Below are 17,333 nucleotides of genomic sequence, written 5' to 3' on the forward strand. Positions count from 1 at the left end.
TGTAGTGATTCATCGGGGGCAGAATCAATAGCCAACATAATTATGGTTTCGGACAGGAGGAAATCATGATCTAAGTGAAGTTGAAATGACCTGTTACAACATGTTAGCAAAGTAAAAAGAAAGTAAAACGCTGTCAGAAAAATAAATACTTGAGTAAAATACAGATTTCTACAGTAACAAAGTATTTGTACTTCATTACTTCTCACCTCTGCAAATAGATCACACGGACAGCGTGAACACACTCTTTAAGTTTTAGTTTGTCATCTTCCTCTCGCAGTGATGACTACAGTCTCTTCAACTAACACTGGTCTCAGATCAGTACTCGACATATTTACGATGGAGTACCAGGGCCACATTAAGGAAAATATATATTACTGATCATTTTGAGAAAAAGCTGAGATGTGGAGATTGCAGTTGTTGTTTGAAGGCGAACTTCCTGTTTCCTCTGAGTCAGAGAGCTCGTACTTCAGAATCAGCTTTAGTTAAAGGAAGGAAATGATTTGTCTTCAGCTCATAAACACAGAGAGGCGATCAGCACGAGGATGCTGAAGAGATGCTGCAGAAGCTGCGTCTGCTCAACAGGAAGAGTAGGCCCGATTTGTCGAAAATGAAACAGCTGGTCATGGACAGATGTGTCGTTGTCATGGTTACAGCCTTGTACAGTAAAGAGGATGGATGTTATATCACAGGACAGCTGATGAGTTTGTTTCACTGACTCGTCGACCGGGCGGGCACCATGGGGACATGAAAGACATTATGTACCTTCATGCTGCGAGGAAGGGCCAGCTGGACCGTTACAGGATTCAGGATGTCTTGAATGGAAAAGGGTCCCAGGAACCAGAGGGCCAGTTTCTTAGGCATTTTATAGAGAGAACCGCAGCAGGAGCAACAACTGAAACCGGCACATTTAGACTTCATCCTCTAAATGATCAATAATATTTTTCTTAATGTGGTCCTGACACTTCGTCATATTTCGTTCGGTCTCTGCTAACAGGTTATTAATATTTCAGTGAATATTCTCTGTGTCTAAAATATTCTCTAGTTTTACATGAGCCCCATCCCCCCCTCAGAGGGACACTCACCTGTCCTGTGCAGCTTGATTTGGGGTTTCCAGGTGATATCCAGCAGTCTGCGCTGACGGTCGATCTCTTCCTCGTACTGGACGATCGTCTTTTCAAACTCCAAGAATATTTGTTCAGCAGCAGCAGTTAGTCGCTTGTTGATGAACTCTCTCAGATACTGAACTGAAGGCATCGTTGCTGCCACAGCTTACACACCACAACACACTCTGCTCTGTCGTCTGGTGTAACACGGTGAAGTTCCAGCAGAGGAAGCACAATTTTGTTTGTGTAAATACGAGATTATCATAAATATCATGAATGAAAAGGTTTGATTTCAGCAGATCTGGGGGACGTAAACTGGATGGCATGACAGACTTCCTCCAAGACACTCATTTTTGGATTTAAATGTTATATTTCTTTTCGTAAGGAAGTAAATTTTCTGTTTTGATCCCATAAAGCATGTAGCTAATGTGTGTGTGTGTGTTGCTTTATTTCATGGATGCGTGCCTCCCCTGAGTGAAAACTCCTGCTTAAATATAGTTCCTCAGTTTGTTATACTGAAACACATGAGTGATGAGTAATCGTGTCTTATTAAACCTCCTGTTATTGTTATCGTTAGACACAAACCACAAATAATCTGCAGAAATATCTGACCCTGAATCTCACTTTAAGCATGAGAAGCATTAAGGAGCTCAGTGATGGAGAACATTTGGCTCGTTGTGCACACAGTGCAAAGTGCTCCATCCTCCCTCCTCACAGTGATTCAAATGCTGCTAACAGTCTGTGAACCAGGAGGAAGAGGAAGTGAGAGAAGTGAGACTCAAAGAGGAGACAGAGGGCGACATCATCCAGTAGGCGGGGCTCTCCTTCTGCACTGTGTTCAACCATTGTGTCAATAATAAGTGCTGCTGTGAAGAGAACAATTCTCAGACTGAATGTTGAACATCAGCTAGTTTCTCCTGTTGATTTAAACCTTGTTGTACAGATGGAACATTGGCTGTGGATTATTCTTGCTGCTCTTTTCTTTGGTGAGATACAAACATCAACATGTTTCCTCTGCTTAAATAAATGTGTGAGTCTGATTAATGGTGAGTTTTTAATCATGTTTATTGATCCATCTCTTCCTCTGCATGTTCTGTTCTTCCTCAGAGTGTAAAGGAGAAGACAAAGTGATCCAGGAACAAGGAGATGTCATTGCTGCTGAAGGAGACACAGTTACACTTGGATGTAGATATGAAACAACAAGAACAGGCCCCACTTTGTTCTGGTATAAACAAGAAGTGAACCGTTACCCAAAGTATATGCTGAAATCTTTCTCAGAAACAACAGAAAAATCTGAAGAGTTCAACAACGACAGATTTGATGCTAAAATCAACAAAACAGAAAAGTCAGTTCCTCTGAAGATCCAGAAGCTTCAGCTGTCTGACTCTGCTGTGTACTACTGTGCTCTGCAGCCCACAGTGACAGGAAACAGCAAAACTCTGTACAAAAACCTTTGGAGCAAAGACAACAGAATACTCCACAACATCCACTAGAGGGAGCCACACACTGTTAAACCTCTCTGGTCTGTCAGGTAGAGTCTAGTTTCTCTTCACTCGTCTGGCACAGCTGTGACGAGTCCACCCGAGACAGCAGCAGCCAGAAGAGCAGAGCTGCTTCAAATCATCGCACAAAAACATTTTTCATGCCTGTACTTTGAGTTTACCTCTGAGGATGCAGATCACAAGTCTACAAACATTTAATGCAGCAGGACAAAGCCTGCGAAGCCTGTAGGAGCCTTAACAGGCAGCACACAAACCTGCTACACTGTGAGGTCTGTTGTGTCTTCAGCTCCACATCCTGATGGTTACTCGAGTTATCAACACTTTAGGCCAAAACAATGTTTATTTCTGAAGAGCTTTTTACAACAGCGTGTTGAACACGGTCTTCATCTTGTTAGTGTCACCTCTGAAGATGTAGTGTGAACACAAGACGTCCTTCAAACAGAAGCCAGGGAGCTCGAGAGGGCTCCTCAGCTTTGGCGCTCAATCCACAAATAACCGAGACAATAACACAGACTTCAGTCAAACATGAGAACGTGACACGGACTGATGGAAGACCTCACGTCTGTGTGCCTGCGGTCAGCAAGGAAACCAGCTGACGCGCTGCTTCTCCACCTGTCCGGTTTTTAGATTTGCACGATTAGACATTAATGTAGCAGTGAGGACACCACAGAAACACACAAGCAGGAAACACTTACAGCTTTATCGTACGGATATTATATAAATTACATCTGTGCAGAAAGCAGGCAGGGTCAGGGACAGCCTTTATAGCAAACTAATGAATAAATACAGTCGTGTCCACTGACGCACAGCGACTCACAACAAACGCAAACATGAAGAGTGTAGCACACGTGTGTGAGACACAGCTACTGCTGAGCAGACAAAACGAAACGTGGAGACTTCGTCTGTGGTTTGAAATATTTACAGTACGTAGTGTCTGTGCAGGCGCGCTGACAGCACCGCGGCTGTTTCTCTAATAAATACAATCTGAACTATCAGTATATGAAACAAGTGATGCTAACAGTCATGTTACATTTGGCTGGGGTCTGCTGTAATCTGTGATCTAACCCATGCAGCGTGCTTGTTTCAGAGAGAGCAGCTGGGCAATAACGAGCCCTTCGTGGCTGCGCAGGCAGCACGACTTGCCCCGAAATGTAAAGTATCAAAAACAGATCTTCAGCTGTGAGTCTGGGTTTTGTAGATTAAAGTGGGGAACACACGCCAACTTCAATCTTACGCTGTCCTGACATCATTCACCTGCTGTTACTCTATTTAACCATGTGCAAAAACAAGATGGCACAGCCTGCATCATAGTTAGGGCTGTGCAATATGACGAAATATATCGGACGTTGAAATGTTATTTTATACGCTATCGTTTGTTTGTATATTCATAATACTGCAGTAAAATCCACTGTTTATGGTGATACGTTTTCATGGTTTGGCCACCACGTGGATGCACAGGGAATCCCAGCATCACCAGAGAAGACGAGGCAGAACCAGGTAGCTCAAACTGACGGACCAGTCCAATCTTTTTTTTTTTTTTTTTTTGGTGCTGCATGGATTCATCCATATTCAACATCCTGGATGTTTCCCACAGATATAATAAGAAGGAATATGCACGTCTGCATTCAGCAATATTTTTTTACCATATTTGTATATTGTGTGAAAGATAATAGATGACAGGCTCACGAGAGAGACCGAGTTCATACTTCGAGTTACAGCGCTCCCGTTTTACACTTGTGAGTGTTTAACTGTACGCTTGGAGCCCTGGAACACATTAACACAGTCGAGTCATCCTCTCTGTGTTTTCTGCCAGCAAACCTGCAGTAAACAAGGGATTACTTCCTCTTTCGAGTGTAATGTGAGAATGCAGAAGCGGTTTCTTCCCATCCACTTTATTTACCGTCACACAAACAGCTAGAATTGACATCCTTTGGTTTTTCTTGCCAACTAGTCAAACTGCAGTTTGCATCAGTGACATAAATAAGACATTTTTGAGAAGTTTGGAATTCTTCAGTTATATTCACAAAGATGTTTTCAGTTGAGTTGAATCAGTTCATCTTAACAGTTGATGCCAAATTTGAAGAAACGATATCGGCTTCTTTAGAATGAAGAGGACCATTAAACAAGCTGAAAAACAAAAAGTAGCTCCAGCCATCACTTTGAGCATAAAAACAAATGTGTACTGTAGAGAACTTGTGTCAGACTTCATATAAACATATAATCAGTATTTGAGACTTTGCAAAACCAGCAAAGTCTCCATTAAGACAGTCCAAGTGTAGAAGGAGAGGGTATAGTGCTGCTAGAAAGTGGGAGTTATTTGTGAATTAGTTAACCCATAATGTTGTTTGGTTCATTCAGAATAATTTATTTCTCAAAATTACAGGAATTAAATGAAGTTCTGTGCCTGATAACTTAAAGAGAACTTTCCAAGAGGTTCCCAGACTGTGATACAAATAATAAATGAGTCAGTACGGAAGCACCAGTTGAGTTTGACCCAGCATGTTTTGTATAGGACTGTGTGTGTGTGTGAGTGACAGAAGGGGGTTTGCCTGTTGCTTACTCTTCATCTTACTCTTCTTAAATTCCCAGCTGTTTTCCAGGTAATGTTCTCACGCTTCTTTTGCATCTACTGTTTCTCACACTGGCTGCTTTGACTATAATCCCTTCCTACAAGCACACATGCATGCATGCACACACACATGGCCCTGCCTTTTTAACTGGCCACCAGGTGAACAACAACAACAACCTCACAGAGAGTCTTTTCCCACAGAAATGTCCGACTTCAGCGTCTCAGCTGTGTGAGTTTTCATGTGCACCAACAAACCACCATTTTTACTGAAACTCATCCCGCAGATTTTACACGAGTACGGCTTCTCGCCGGTGTGAATTCTCATGTGCACCAACAGAGTACATTTTGTAGTGAAACTTTTCCCGCAGGTTTTACAAGTATACGGTCTCTTGCCCGAGTGGATTCTCATGTGGACCAACAAACTGCCGCGCTCCGTAAAACCTTTCCCACACGTTTTGCAGGAATACGGCTTCTCGTCCGTGTGCACCGCCTTGTGCTTTTTAAGTGCCGACAAGTAACAAAAGCGTTCGCCGCAGGCGTTACAAACGTACGGCTTCTCGCCCGAGTGGATTCTCATGTGCACCAGCAGATTACCTTTTCGAGTAAAACTGTTCCCACACGTTTCACAAAAATACAGGTTCCCCCCTGTGTGAACTCTCATGTGGCCCAGTAAAGTACTATTTGTAGTGAAACTTTTCCCGCAGGTTTTACAAGTATACGGTCTCTCGCCCGAGTGGATTTTCATGTGGACCAACAAATTGCCGCGCTCCGTAAAACCTTTCCCACACGTTTTGCAGGAATACAGCTTCTCGCCCGTGCGCACCGCCTTGTGCTTTTTAAGCGCCGACAAGTAACAAAAGCGTTCGCCGCAGGCGTTACAAACGTACGGCTTCTCGCCCGAGTGGATTCTCATGTGCACCAGCAGACTACCTTTTCGAGTAAAACTGTTCCCACACGTTTCACAAGAATACAGCTTCTCCCCTGTGTGAACTCTCATGTGGCCCAGTAAAGTACTATTTTTAGTGAAACTTTTCCCACACGTTTTGCAGGAGTACGGCTTTTCGCCCGAGTGGACTGCCATGTGTCTCTTAAATGCTAACGGGTCACTAAAAGGCTTAAAGACCTTTCCACAAACATTGCATTTTAGAGATTTGGGGACTATGTCGGTGTTACACTGACTCTCTGATGTGGGAAAGATTTCTGCGTTGCTACTCTGACTTATGTTTCTAGTGGCAGTTGAAGTAGAATCGAAACTCTCGCTTCCTTCCTGATCTCGGCTTTCGTAGAGAAGAGAGCTGCGAGAGCCGAGCTGGTCGCTGTCCAGGTCAGGTTCACTGAGATCGTCATAAGTTACAGTCACCATAAAGGTACCAGTCTCCTCCTTCTGTGCACGCTGCTCCCCGTCCTGACTGATGCACAGCTCCTCCTGTTCCTCTTTAATCTGTAGAGACTGTGTTCGGCTCCTCTGCTGAACCTCCTCCTCCTCACAGACATGTTGCTGTTGGAGGTCTGAAGGCACAAATGGAGACACACAAACAAAAAGTTGTCAGAGAAATTCAACTGAGCCAGCAGTGTGAACATGACAGACGCCTCAGGCGGCACCGATTACCACTGCAGAAGCACCGACTGCATTCTACTTTGATGAGTTCATATACAAACAAACTTTTCAAGGCAAACAAATATTTATTCAACAATTTCCCCCAAACTGCACTAAGTTAGAGGATCTGACGGAGGCGCAAAAATCTAGCTGAAAATGAGCTGCTGACATATTTTCCTTCAACAAACAAAAGCATCTTGAACAACACAAATGTCGCGTGTTTCCATCATGTTGCTGCATGTTTGCAACACCAGACAACAGGAAATCGACTCTGAGCCACTTTGGCTTCCTTAGCGTCTGTAAAATGTTCAGCCGGGTCGGACGATTTGGTGTCCGATTACGTTTGTTGTTAAGAATGCTTTCTTGGTGCTCCTCGTCCCCCCGAGGTTCCCTTTAGAATGAGGTGCTTCCGTGCAAACAACGTGCTTGTGTGTGACTGTTTGACCTGCCACCGGGCGGACCAGCTCGTTATCAGACACAGGAGCGACTGACCGGCTGTTCTTTGCTGTTCTGCTTTCACACTCAGCACCACAGGCAGACAGTACAACATCTGCATCGCTGCAGATCTGTCACTCTCCTGCTCCGTTCCCTAACTCGTGCACAAGGCGTTAAGATAAACACTGACAGACCTCAGCTTGGCAGGAACTTGAACTCCCTGACCTGGAGGGGTCGCTCCTCCCCTTGTTGACTGAGCTCAGATCTTTTTCCTGCTGCTTCCCACTCAGCTGTGAACAACCCCACTGCAAGCTAAAAGTCACCGTCTAATGCAGCCTTCTGGCTGCAGCTGAAGTTGTGTCCATAAAAGTTCTGAGCAGAGTCAGCGGGTCTGCTTTCTGACTACAGTGTGAACCAAGCTCTACCTGCATTCACACAAGGACCAAACTGTCCATCCCAGACTCCCAAAACACTCCCCACAGGACACCCGAGGGCTTGCTGCCTTCTCCCAGTCCAAAACAAAGAACTGAGACGTGTAATCCCCCTGAGGGGCGACTCTCATCCATCCTACCCGGCCGTGTATTCAGGTTCGGGGATATGTGAAAATATTTCCAGGACAGTTGTCAGTCCAATGACCAATCATAGGTGATATACTCGCACAGGTGACTTTTTGATGGGCAGAGCGATCATGAACAGACTGATTCACCCATTTAGAATTTATACATTTTGTTTGGAGGTTATATTTGACCGTCTGTTGTTTCAGTTTTAATACAGATGCTCTTTCAATTATTCAATCATTTAGTTATTTATTTGAAATGCGCCAAATCACACAAAAGACTTTACATCAGAGATTTTTTAATGTTCGCTGGAAGAGACGTTTTAATTTTTAACTTACTTTTTGTTTAATTTTGCACTTGTTGTTTGGTTGAGTGTGTGAGACAGATAAACACGGTTAGAGGCAGCTTCTTTCTGGGCTCATCAGCTACGATGTCCGAACACGAACAGATGCAGTCTGGTTAAAATGGTCACTGGTGTCCTTTGTGACAGAAGAATGCCAGACCGACTCAAGGGAAGTCTACACACAGTGGTCCGCCCAGTAGCCCTGTATGGCTCCGTATGTTGGCCCGCGAAAGGCTCAGCCGATCGTTGATGGTCGATATGTTCGTTCAAACCTTACCGTGTGTCTGCTTTAGTGACCTCGGCCACAGTGATGGTCCCACAGTTGTGTTCTGGGCTCGCTGTGATTCTCCGTTGGCAGCCTGGTGGCAGACCGTAGGAGCTACAGACTACCTGCACAGATCATCGAGGCAGCGTCCAAAGTGCACCCAGCCTGTGGCTCCTGTGCTTCTGTTGTTTTCATCAGCCAGGCGCAGAGAAGAGAGGTTCTAACATACAACGAGCTGAAGTCAAACCGAGTGTCCAAAGCAGTGAACAATGTCCACTGCAGACACAGCTCGTCCTTTTGTTGATCTTCTGTTTTTTCATACTTTTTCCATCTCTGTTTCAGCCAGCTTGTCAACCAATCAGGATTCAGCGTGACCACAGTCAGGCATTAACTGTTGGGTTTTAAAGGGTACAGTAAAGGACTGAAACATGCTGGGTGCTCTGTATGCAGTGCACAAATCCAAACAACAGTCAGGACCTGTTCCCCGACCCAGAGGCACAGGAAAGTAGTCCTGTGTGGAAACACCCACAGAGGGGATACGAGGGCCACAGAAGGCAAATCCAGGCCAGAGTGCAGCCGTCTCCAGCAGCTTCGTTTTATAACACGAGCTGTGCGTTTTGGCAAGCCCGACTACATCCTGCTGGTATCGCTAGTCCACCAGAGAAGTGGCTTTCCTCACCTCTGTGGCCAGACTGGTCAGAGATGAAACTGCTCGAGGCACAAAGAACTGAACCCCTAAAGCCCCTCGTGCAGCTTTTTATGGGCTGTGGCCCCCAGACACTCACTCCAGGCCCGGCTCCAGGATAGGGCCTGGTACAGCTACACAAACCCCTCCAGCACCACAAACAGCTGCTGATTCACACACAGACAGAACAGGTGTGTTTAGATGAAGATAAAGTGGAACTGGTTTCAAACAGTCCTCAGCACAGCAGCAGATCACAGCGCTGAGGACGAGCAACAGCCTGCAGATCAGTCACATTAGATATTTTATTATTGCACAGCGACTTCATGTTTCCAACATTTGTTTGCAACTTTCACAAGTGCAACAGGAAACATACATTTATATAAACGTTATATTTATATGTATAAACTCCATCTGGAATAAATAATGTGCTCTGAAGCTCTACTTTTGATGTTTTCCAACTTTGACAGCAAACATAAAGAAACTGATTGAGTGATCCAGGTCAGAGAAAAGCTCAAATCCACCAGCTGCTGTTTGCATGGAGCGCAGCGCAGTCCTGTCCTCTGTTTGCTCTTTGTTAGCTCACATCTCCAAAAAGTCCTCACAATCAGAAACGTCCCGCAGAGCTGTGATCAGGATCCTCCCTCAGAGGGACACTCACCTGTCCTGTGCAGCTTGATTTGGGGTTTCCAGGTGATATCCAGCAGTCTGCGCTGACGGTCGATCTCTTCCTCGTACTGGACGATCGTTTTTTCAAACTCCAAGAATATTTGTTCAGCAGCAGCAGTTAGTCGCTCGTTGATGAACTCTCTCAGATACTGAACTGAAGGCATCGTTGCTGCCGCAGCTCACACACTCAGCTCACACAACAACACTCGGCTCGGTCACATAGGAACAAAGCTAATGCTACTTCCGCATTTGTGCAGTTCACTTCCGTCTACTGTTGCACAAGGGAAGTTCCGCCAAAACAGGATATTTTACTCGTTCCGCCTTGAAAAAAGTTCTTATCGTTGAGGTTTTAGTTGGGATATTTTTTCTGGATTTCTTAATAACAAAAATACATCCGAACAGATTCTAAACATGAAACAGTGACGAAAAAGATCGTTCATGAATAAAACACTGTGAATTTCATCTTGCAAACTGTCTCATGATATTCAACTCATGTCTCATCTAATCGTGGATGGAAATCAGTTTTTGTGTTAGTGTCGGCGTACATGAGCAGCGTAAAATAGAAAAAGGGTTTATTCATGTATTTGCTAACAGAAAGAGTGATCAATCCTACTGAATCCAGCCTGTCAGTAATGTTTAATACTTAACATCACTGTATATTTTACTGTTTCACTCACTTCGATGTTGGAGGTTCAAAATCATCCACAGGCCCCGCCCACATACGTCCAGCTCAACCAATGAGATGATTTCTGTCTGGAGAGCAAAAAGTTTGAGGAAATAAAAGCACAACCTGGTGAATCTGCTGCAGTGGAAGAACATTGTTCATGTGCTGTCTGTCTGTCTTCAGCGGCTCCAAAGACATGTTGCTGCACCTCTTTTTGTTTTCATCTCACTTCATAGGTGAACTTTTGTCTCTTTCTCAGAACGCAACATTTCTTTCTCTGCTCTGAACTCTGCTAGAAATGAATCATTGGTCTGGAGGATTGTAGATTTTTACTTCTGTCCTACTTTTCCTCATTTCCACTGTCTTCTCCTCTCAGCCTCATGGACAATGTTAGTCTGATGGCTTCATTTTCTCTACTTTTTCCAGGACTAACAGCTGGAGACTCAATCACTCCTCAACGAGATAAAGTCACTGCAACAGAAGGAGAATCTGTCAAACTCACATGTAGCTATGAGACAACTTCAAGTTATCCTCTACTTCACTGGTACCGACATCATTCTGACCTTCAGGCTCCTCAGTTTATACTCTGGAAAGGAAGGAGACAGCAGACAGGTGAATATATTCCTGATAAACGTTATAAATCAGAAACCTCACCTACAACAACTAATCTGACCATAGCAGCCCTAACCCTGGCAGACACAGCTCTCTACTACTGTGCTCTACAAACACAGTGATACAAAGTGTAGAAGAGGCTGTACAAAAACCTGAACACAGATATCTGACTACTCTTCAAAGAGGAGGGAAGTGGTATTCAAAGCACAGCTTCATATCAGATGGATTCTGCTAATTCCTGTTTTATCAGAGTCACTGTGGTTACAGCTTGACAATTAGTCAGTGATTCAGCAGCCTGATGGATAGAAACTCTTTTTGAGATTGTTCTTCCTTGCTTTCACACTCCTGTAGCGACTGCCAGATAGCAGGAGTGTGAACAGTGTGTGCTGTGGGTGGGGCCTATCCTTGATGATGTTGTGAGTCCTTTGCCGGACCCGAGTGTTGTAAATGTCCTGCAGTGGTGGGAGGGGTACTCCATAGATGAGTCGATTACACGCTGGAGAGCCTTCCTGTCCTGAGTGGTGCTGTTCCCGTACCACACTGTGATGGAGTTTGTCAGGATACTCTCCACTGTGCATTTGTGAAAGTTGCTGAGCAGTTTAGAGGTTAATCCAGATTTTCTCAGCTTCCTTAGGAAGAAGAGTTGTTGTTGAGCCTTGTTGATGATCTACTGTGTGTCATGGGTCCAGGTGAGATCCTCACTGATGTGAGTGCTGTGGAATTTGAAGATCTTCACCCTCTCCACCCGAGTCCTGTTGATGTATAGTGGGGCGTGCTGCTCTCTCCTGATTCTTGGGTCAATAATCATCTCCTTAGTCTTAGCATTTAAGGAGAGATAATTTTCCAGGCACCATGACAGCAGCTGAGCCACCTCTTCCCTGTAAGCAGCCTCCTTTTTACTAGTGATCAGCCCCATGATGGCTGTGTCGCCAATGAACTTAATGATGGATGTGTTGCTCTGGAAGGGGACACAGTCGTAGCTGAAGAGGACGTACAGGGGTGGACTGAGCACTGGTTCCAAGTGTCTGTCTCCTGTTTCATAATCAGGAGACAGACACTATCTCTACTTTCAAGATTAGGCTTCAAACTTTCCATTTTGCTAAAGCATATAGTTAGGGCTGGACCAGGTGACCCTGAATCCAGGTTTCTCTCTGGCTCCACTCACTGATGCTGAACTCAGCCAATGAGATGGTTTCAGCCAGCCTGATGTTGAGGAGAAGGCTGTGCAGCAGAGAGGCTGCTTAGTCTTTTCATTCTGCTGAACTTTGTTCATCTGCTGTGTGACTTCAGCACCTGAAACATGTTCCTTTACCTGTTTGTACTTTTCTCTCACTGCATAGGTGAGTGTTAGAACACAGGAAAGTCTCATGGTGACAAGATTTGATCAGAGTTATTATTAGCAGATTTCTTCATCTCATTATGCTCACAAAGGAAGAAAAAGACTGACTGACATGAATCATTCATTTGCAGCTTTGGGCTCCATGAACAGCATAAAGCAGGAACGTGCTGAAGAAGCTGTTGCAGAGCGAGGAAACATCAACCTGACCTGTACATATGATGGTCTTATCAACAATATCCAGTGGTACCGACAATACCAGAGATCCAGACCAGAGTTCCTGCTCTACATCACAGAGGGAGGATCAGTTCATCGAGCTGTGTCGGGATTCAAATTCAAATTCAAATTCAAATTTTATTTGTCACGTACACAGTCATACACAGTACGATATGCAGTGAAATGCTTGGACAACTGCTCGTGACCTAAAGAAAAAAAAAGGAAAAGGCTATGAATAAGATAGGAAATAAATATGAAAAATTAAAGTGTAAATTTAACTAGGAAGGAATAGAATATAAAAAATTAAGGTTAAAAATGAAATAACTGTACAACACAAATTAGAATGAAGGGTAAATTTAACTGGGAAAGAATAAGATAAAATATATAAATTAAAGTTGAAAATAAAATAACTGTACAACAAAATACACAATATAGAACTATATAAGAATGTATGAAGAAATATAAATAAATAAATAAATATATATATATATATACACACACACAATAACAGCACCTGTACAAGTATTAACTGGAAATGAAGAATATAGTGACCAGTGTTGTGCAATCCACATTATGTCTTGTGCAGTGCAAATATGCTTAAAGTGATTTAAGTGATGAAGTGAAAACAATGTCCAGAATGTCCAGTGTGTGTGTAAGAACCATATGTGTGGGTCAGTACTGTGTGGTGGTGTGATTGAGAGACCGTATCGGCTGCGGGAAGAAGCTCCTCCTCAGTCTCTTTCACCTGCGACCTTGACAGAACTCCGTCCCATTGATTTGTCTTTATGTCATTTCATATGTAAGTTCAAGCTAAAACAGTCTAAGTAGCTGTATCCATGGTTGCAATCTCCTTCCTAACCCACACAACACATGAACACAACTTCTTGCCTGTGTGACTCCATATGCGACCTTTCAAATGTGAGGATTCTTTGAGTGCCCTCTTGTGGTGAGTCAAATGACAGCTTTGAACCTCTTCCCACATGTTTTACATGGATAAGGCTTCTCACCCACGTGGACTCTGTGATGTTTCTTCATTCTAGACTTTTTCTTACAGGCTTTTCCAAAAATATCAATTTTTAGAGACGTTTTAGTAATATGATGATTGGGACACACATCTGGACATCTATATTCCCACCTTGATAATTCATAATTTCCAGGACTCTTTTGTGCTTTGTTGCCTTCACAGTGGACATTTATGTTCAGGAGTTTCTCAAAGACTCCCTCCACCACCGGACACACCCCAGTCTACATCAACTTCCTGGCTGAATGCAGACAGCTCTCCTGAACTGCTTTAAACAGACCAAAAGGTCTCTCCAAACTATTCTCACACCTCAGCTTTCAAGCCACAGCCCTTCAGTTCCCACCTGCTACCTCAGGAGATCCCTAAGAAAACCCCCCTTCAGTCCTTACCATGACCACCAGCGGGTCTTTAGATTGCTCCCATGACAGGCACCAATACCCTTGTGAACACTGGCCTTAGATTCTCTACTACCAAGTACGCTTATGATCCACTTTGAGGTATCTGTTATAGCCAACACATGCCTAATTTAGCAGTGCTTCCCATCAGTGACGTGATGCTGCACATCCTAGAAACCAGTCTGCAGTGCTGAGGATCCACACACTTGAACACGCCTCATGAAGGCTACTTTCCAGACCATACAGCTCCCAGGATCACAGTGATGCATGAGCCTCTCCAGCTAGATATGTAGTGATTCATCGGGGGCAGAATCAATAGCCAACATAATTATGGTTTCGGACAGGAGGAAATCATGATCTAAGTGAAGTTGAAATGACCTGTTACAACATGTTAGCAAAGTAAAAAGAAAGTAAAACGCTGTCAGAAAAATAAATACTTGAGTAAAATACAGATTTCTACAGTAACAAAGTATTTGTACTTCATTACTTCTCACCTCTGCAAATAGATCACACGGACAGCGTGAACACACTCTTTAAGTTTTAGTTTGTCATCTTCCTCTCGCAGTGATGACTACAGTCTCTTCAACTAACACTGGTCTCAGATCAGTACTCGACATATTTACGATGGAGTACCAGGGCCACATTAAGGAAAATATATATTACTGATCATTTTGAGAAAAAGCTGAGATGTGGAGATTGCAGTTGTTGTTTGAAGGCGAACTTCCTGTTTCCTCTGAGTCAGAGAGCTCGTACTTCAGAATCAGCTTTAGTTAAAGGAAGGAAATGATTTGTCTTCAGCTCATAAACACAGAGAGGCGATCAGCACGAGGATGCTGAAGAGATGCTGCAGAAGCTGCGTCTGCTCAACAGGAAGAGTAGGCCCGATTTGTCGAAAATGAAACAGCTGGTCATGGACAGATGTGTCGTCGTCATGGTTACAGCCAGTAAAAAGGATGGATGTTATGTCACAGGACAGCTGATCAGTTTGTTTCACTGACTCGTCGACCGGGCGGGCACCATGGGGACATGAAAGACATTATGTACCTTCATGCTGCGAGGAAGGGCCAGCTGGACCGTTACAGGATTCAGGATGTCTTGAATGGAAAAGGGTCCCAGGAACCAGAGGGCCAGTTTCTTAGGCATTTTATAGAGAGAACCGCAGCAGGAGCAACAACTGAAACCTGCACATTTAGACTTCATCCTCTAAATGATCAATAATATTTTTCTTAATGTGGTCCTGACACTTCGTCATATTTCGTTCGGTCTCTGCTAACAGGTTATTAATATTTCAGTGAATATTCTCTGTGTCTAAAATATTCTCTAGTTTTACATGAGCCCCATCCCCCCCTCAGAGGGACACTTGTCACACAGTGGAAATTTGTGTTTTTATGTTTTATCGATCTGTGTATTGGTACATAGTGTTGATTATATTTGCATGATTTTATTGTGATATTTATATTGCATGTTTGTTTATTGATATTTATACTGCATGGTTTTATCCTCATATTTATATTATGTGTGTTAATGTTGTACCATGTTCCTTTAATCCACTGTGGACTAAACAGACAATTGTAGGCACCTGTGAGGTGGGGGCGTTCCCCAAGGTGGCCTATCAGCCGCCAGGTTGACCTGTTAAAGGGGATAGTGAGCGCAGAGACAAGAAGAAGGAGCGACGCACGAAGGGTGAGCAGGAGAAAAAGGAGCGCGTGCAAGCCCGCACGTGTGTGTGGAAGGAACTGCTGCCTGACTGTGGGGTGCCGCGAGTCGTTCGGCGATCCAGTCCCAATGGCGGGAACGGCAACAGTGGGTGGCGATGGCCGCAATTCACAACAGGGCAGGGATGCCCCTCTGCCTGCATCTGACGGTGAGACAAGGGAGGCCGTGTTCAGGTGTGGAGTGGGGCGGGACTGTGCGGCGACGCGCTGTCAGGAGGAGACAGGTCTGCGATAGGAGCCTCCTCCCTGGTCTGCTGCTGGCGAGTTTTACCATACCGGAAGAGAAGTTCCTCTCCTGTCTCTTTCAGATAAGGACCATTCGCCCATGTGTGGCTGGACTGTGGGATTATGGAACTGTGGGAAGGTAATTTTAGCATGTGGAAAATATTTTTTAAGCCTTGTTTTAATAGTGTATAGTTATTTCTGCCGGCAGGGTTTTTAGCGGGTTGCAACACTATTTTTATTGTATACGGGGAATTTTATCTTGTATTTGTGACTCTGGCTGTGGTTTTTTTTTTTTTTTTTATCCTGGAAATAAATGGTGTTTGAAGCCAGCTAAGTTTCTGTGCTCTGAGCGCTGACCCGCTCACTCCCCTTCCTCTTGTATGTGAACAGACGTGGTGGTGAAGATTTAGGTCCACCAGTCTTACGGCTACACACTCACCTGTCCTGTGCAGCTTGATTTGGGGTTTCCAGGTGATATCCAGCAGTCTGCGCTGACGGTCGATCTCTTCCTCGTACTGGACGATCGTTTTTTCAAACTCCAAGAATATTTGTTCAGCAGCAGCAGTTAGTCGCTCGTTGATGAACTCTCTCAGATACTGAACTGAAGGCATCGTTGCTGCCGCAGCTCACACACTCAGCTCACACACAATAACACTCTCTGCTCTGTCGTCTGGTGTAACATGGTGAAGTTCCAGCACAATTTTGTTTGTGTAAATACGAGATTATCATGAATGAAAAGGTTTGATTTCAGCAGATCTGGGGGATGTAAACTGGATGGCATGACAGACTTCCTCCAAGACACTCATTTTTGGATTTAAATGTTATATTTCTCATCGTAAGGAAGGAAATTTTCTGTTTTGATCCCATAAAGCATGTAGCTAGTGTGTGTGTGTGTGTGTGTGTGTGTGTGTGTTGCTTTATTTCATGGCTGCGTGCCTCCCCTGAGTGAAAACTCTTGCTAAAATATAGTTCCTCAGTTTGTTATACTGAAACACATGAGTGATGAGTCTTATTAAACCTCCTGTTATTGTTATCGTTAGACACAAACCACAAATAATCTGCAGAAATATCTGACCCTGAGTCTCACTTTAAGCATGAGAAGCATTAAGCAGCTCAGTAGGGATGGGTATTGATAAGATTTTCACGATTCCGATTCCATTTTCGATTCTGTTTAACGATTCGATTCTTTATCGATTCTCTTTAAAAAAGGAGAACACTAAGGTCGAATAGCTCAGAACTTTGTTTTATATCTTCTCTTTGAACAAGATAGAAATGTAGGAGTAACATGGCCTTACAAACCCAACAGTGAGATCTTAAGAGATCCAGCCTACGGCTCTTCAATGGGGTGTCACAGGGACCCCGGGGAAAAAAATTGTAAATGTAAAATAATAAAATAAATATTCTTCTGTAGCAATAACAAAGTATAA

At 43.9% G+C, this 17,333-nt stretch overlaps 2 protein-coding genes across 3 annotated transcripts in view; both read right to left on the bottom strand.

Moving 5' to 3' along the window:
* LOC146686848 (uncharacterized) overlaps positions 1 to 17,333 on the bottom strand; it is a 42,087-nt gene that overhangs the window by 18,164 nt on the left and 6,590 nt on the right. The window lies entirely within an intron of this gene.
* Positions 5,124 to 16,549, bottom strand: LOC146686849 (uncharacterized). Its single transcript, XM_085440300.1, has 3 exons — positions 16,346 to 16,549; positions 9,715 to 9,876; positions 5,124 to 6,683 (listed from the first exon to the last, which is right to left on the bottom strand). The coding sequence occupies exons 1-3, from the start codon at positions 16,515 to 16,517 to the stop codon at positions 5,353 to 5,355; spliced, it is 1,665 nt and encodes a 554-aa protein (XP_085296426.1). The 5' UTR covers positions 16,518 to 16,549; the 3' UTR covers positions 5,124 to 5,352.

The sequence above is a fragment of the Copadichromis virginalis genome, linkage group LG18, assembly GCF_057382275.1.
Source record: "Copadichromis virginalis isolate Kocher_CV1m ecotype Utaka linkage group LG18, C_Virginalis_male_GT1.1, whole genome shotgun sequence".
NCBI lineage: Eukaryota > Metazoa > Chordata > Actinopteri > Cichliformes > Cichlidae > Copadichromis > Copadichromis virginalis.

Bases quoted from the DNA above. Each gene is read 5' to 3' on its own strand.
- LOC146686849 (XM_085440300.1), bottom strand. From the start codon at position 16,517: ATGCCTTCAGTTCAGTATCTGAGAGAGTTCATCAACGAGCGACTAACT. The intron at 9,877-16,345 runs GTGAGTGTGTAG...CGATGCCTTCAG, and splicing joins AATCAAGCTGCACAGGACAG to TTCAGTATCTGAGAGAGTTC. The intron at 6,684-9,714 runs GTGAGTGTCCCT...TTGTGCCTTCAG, and splicing joins AATCAAGCTGCACAGGACAG to ACCTCCAACAGCAACATGTC.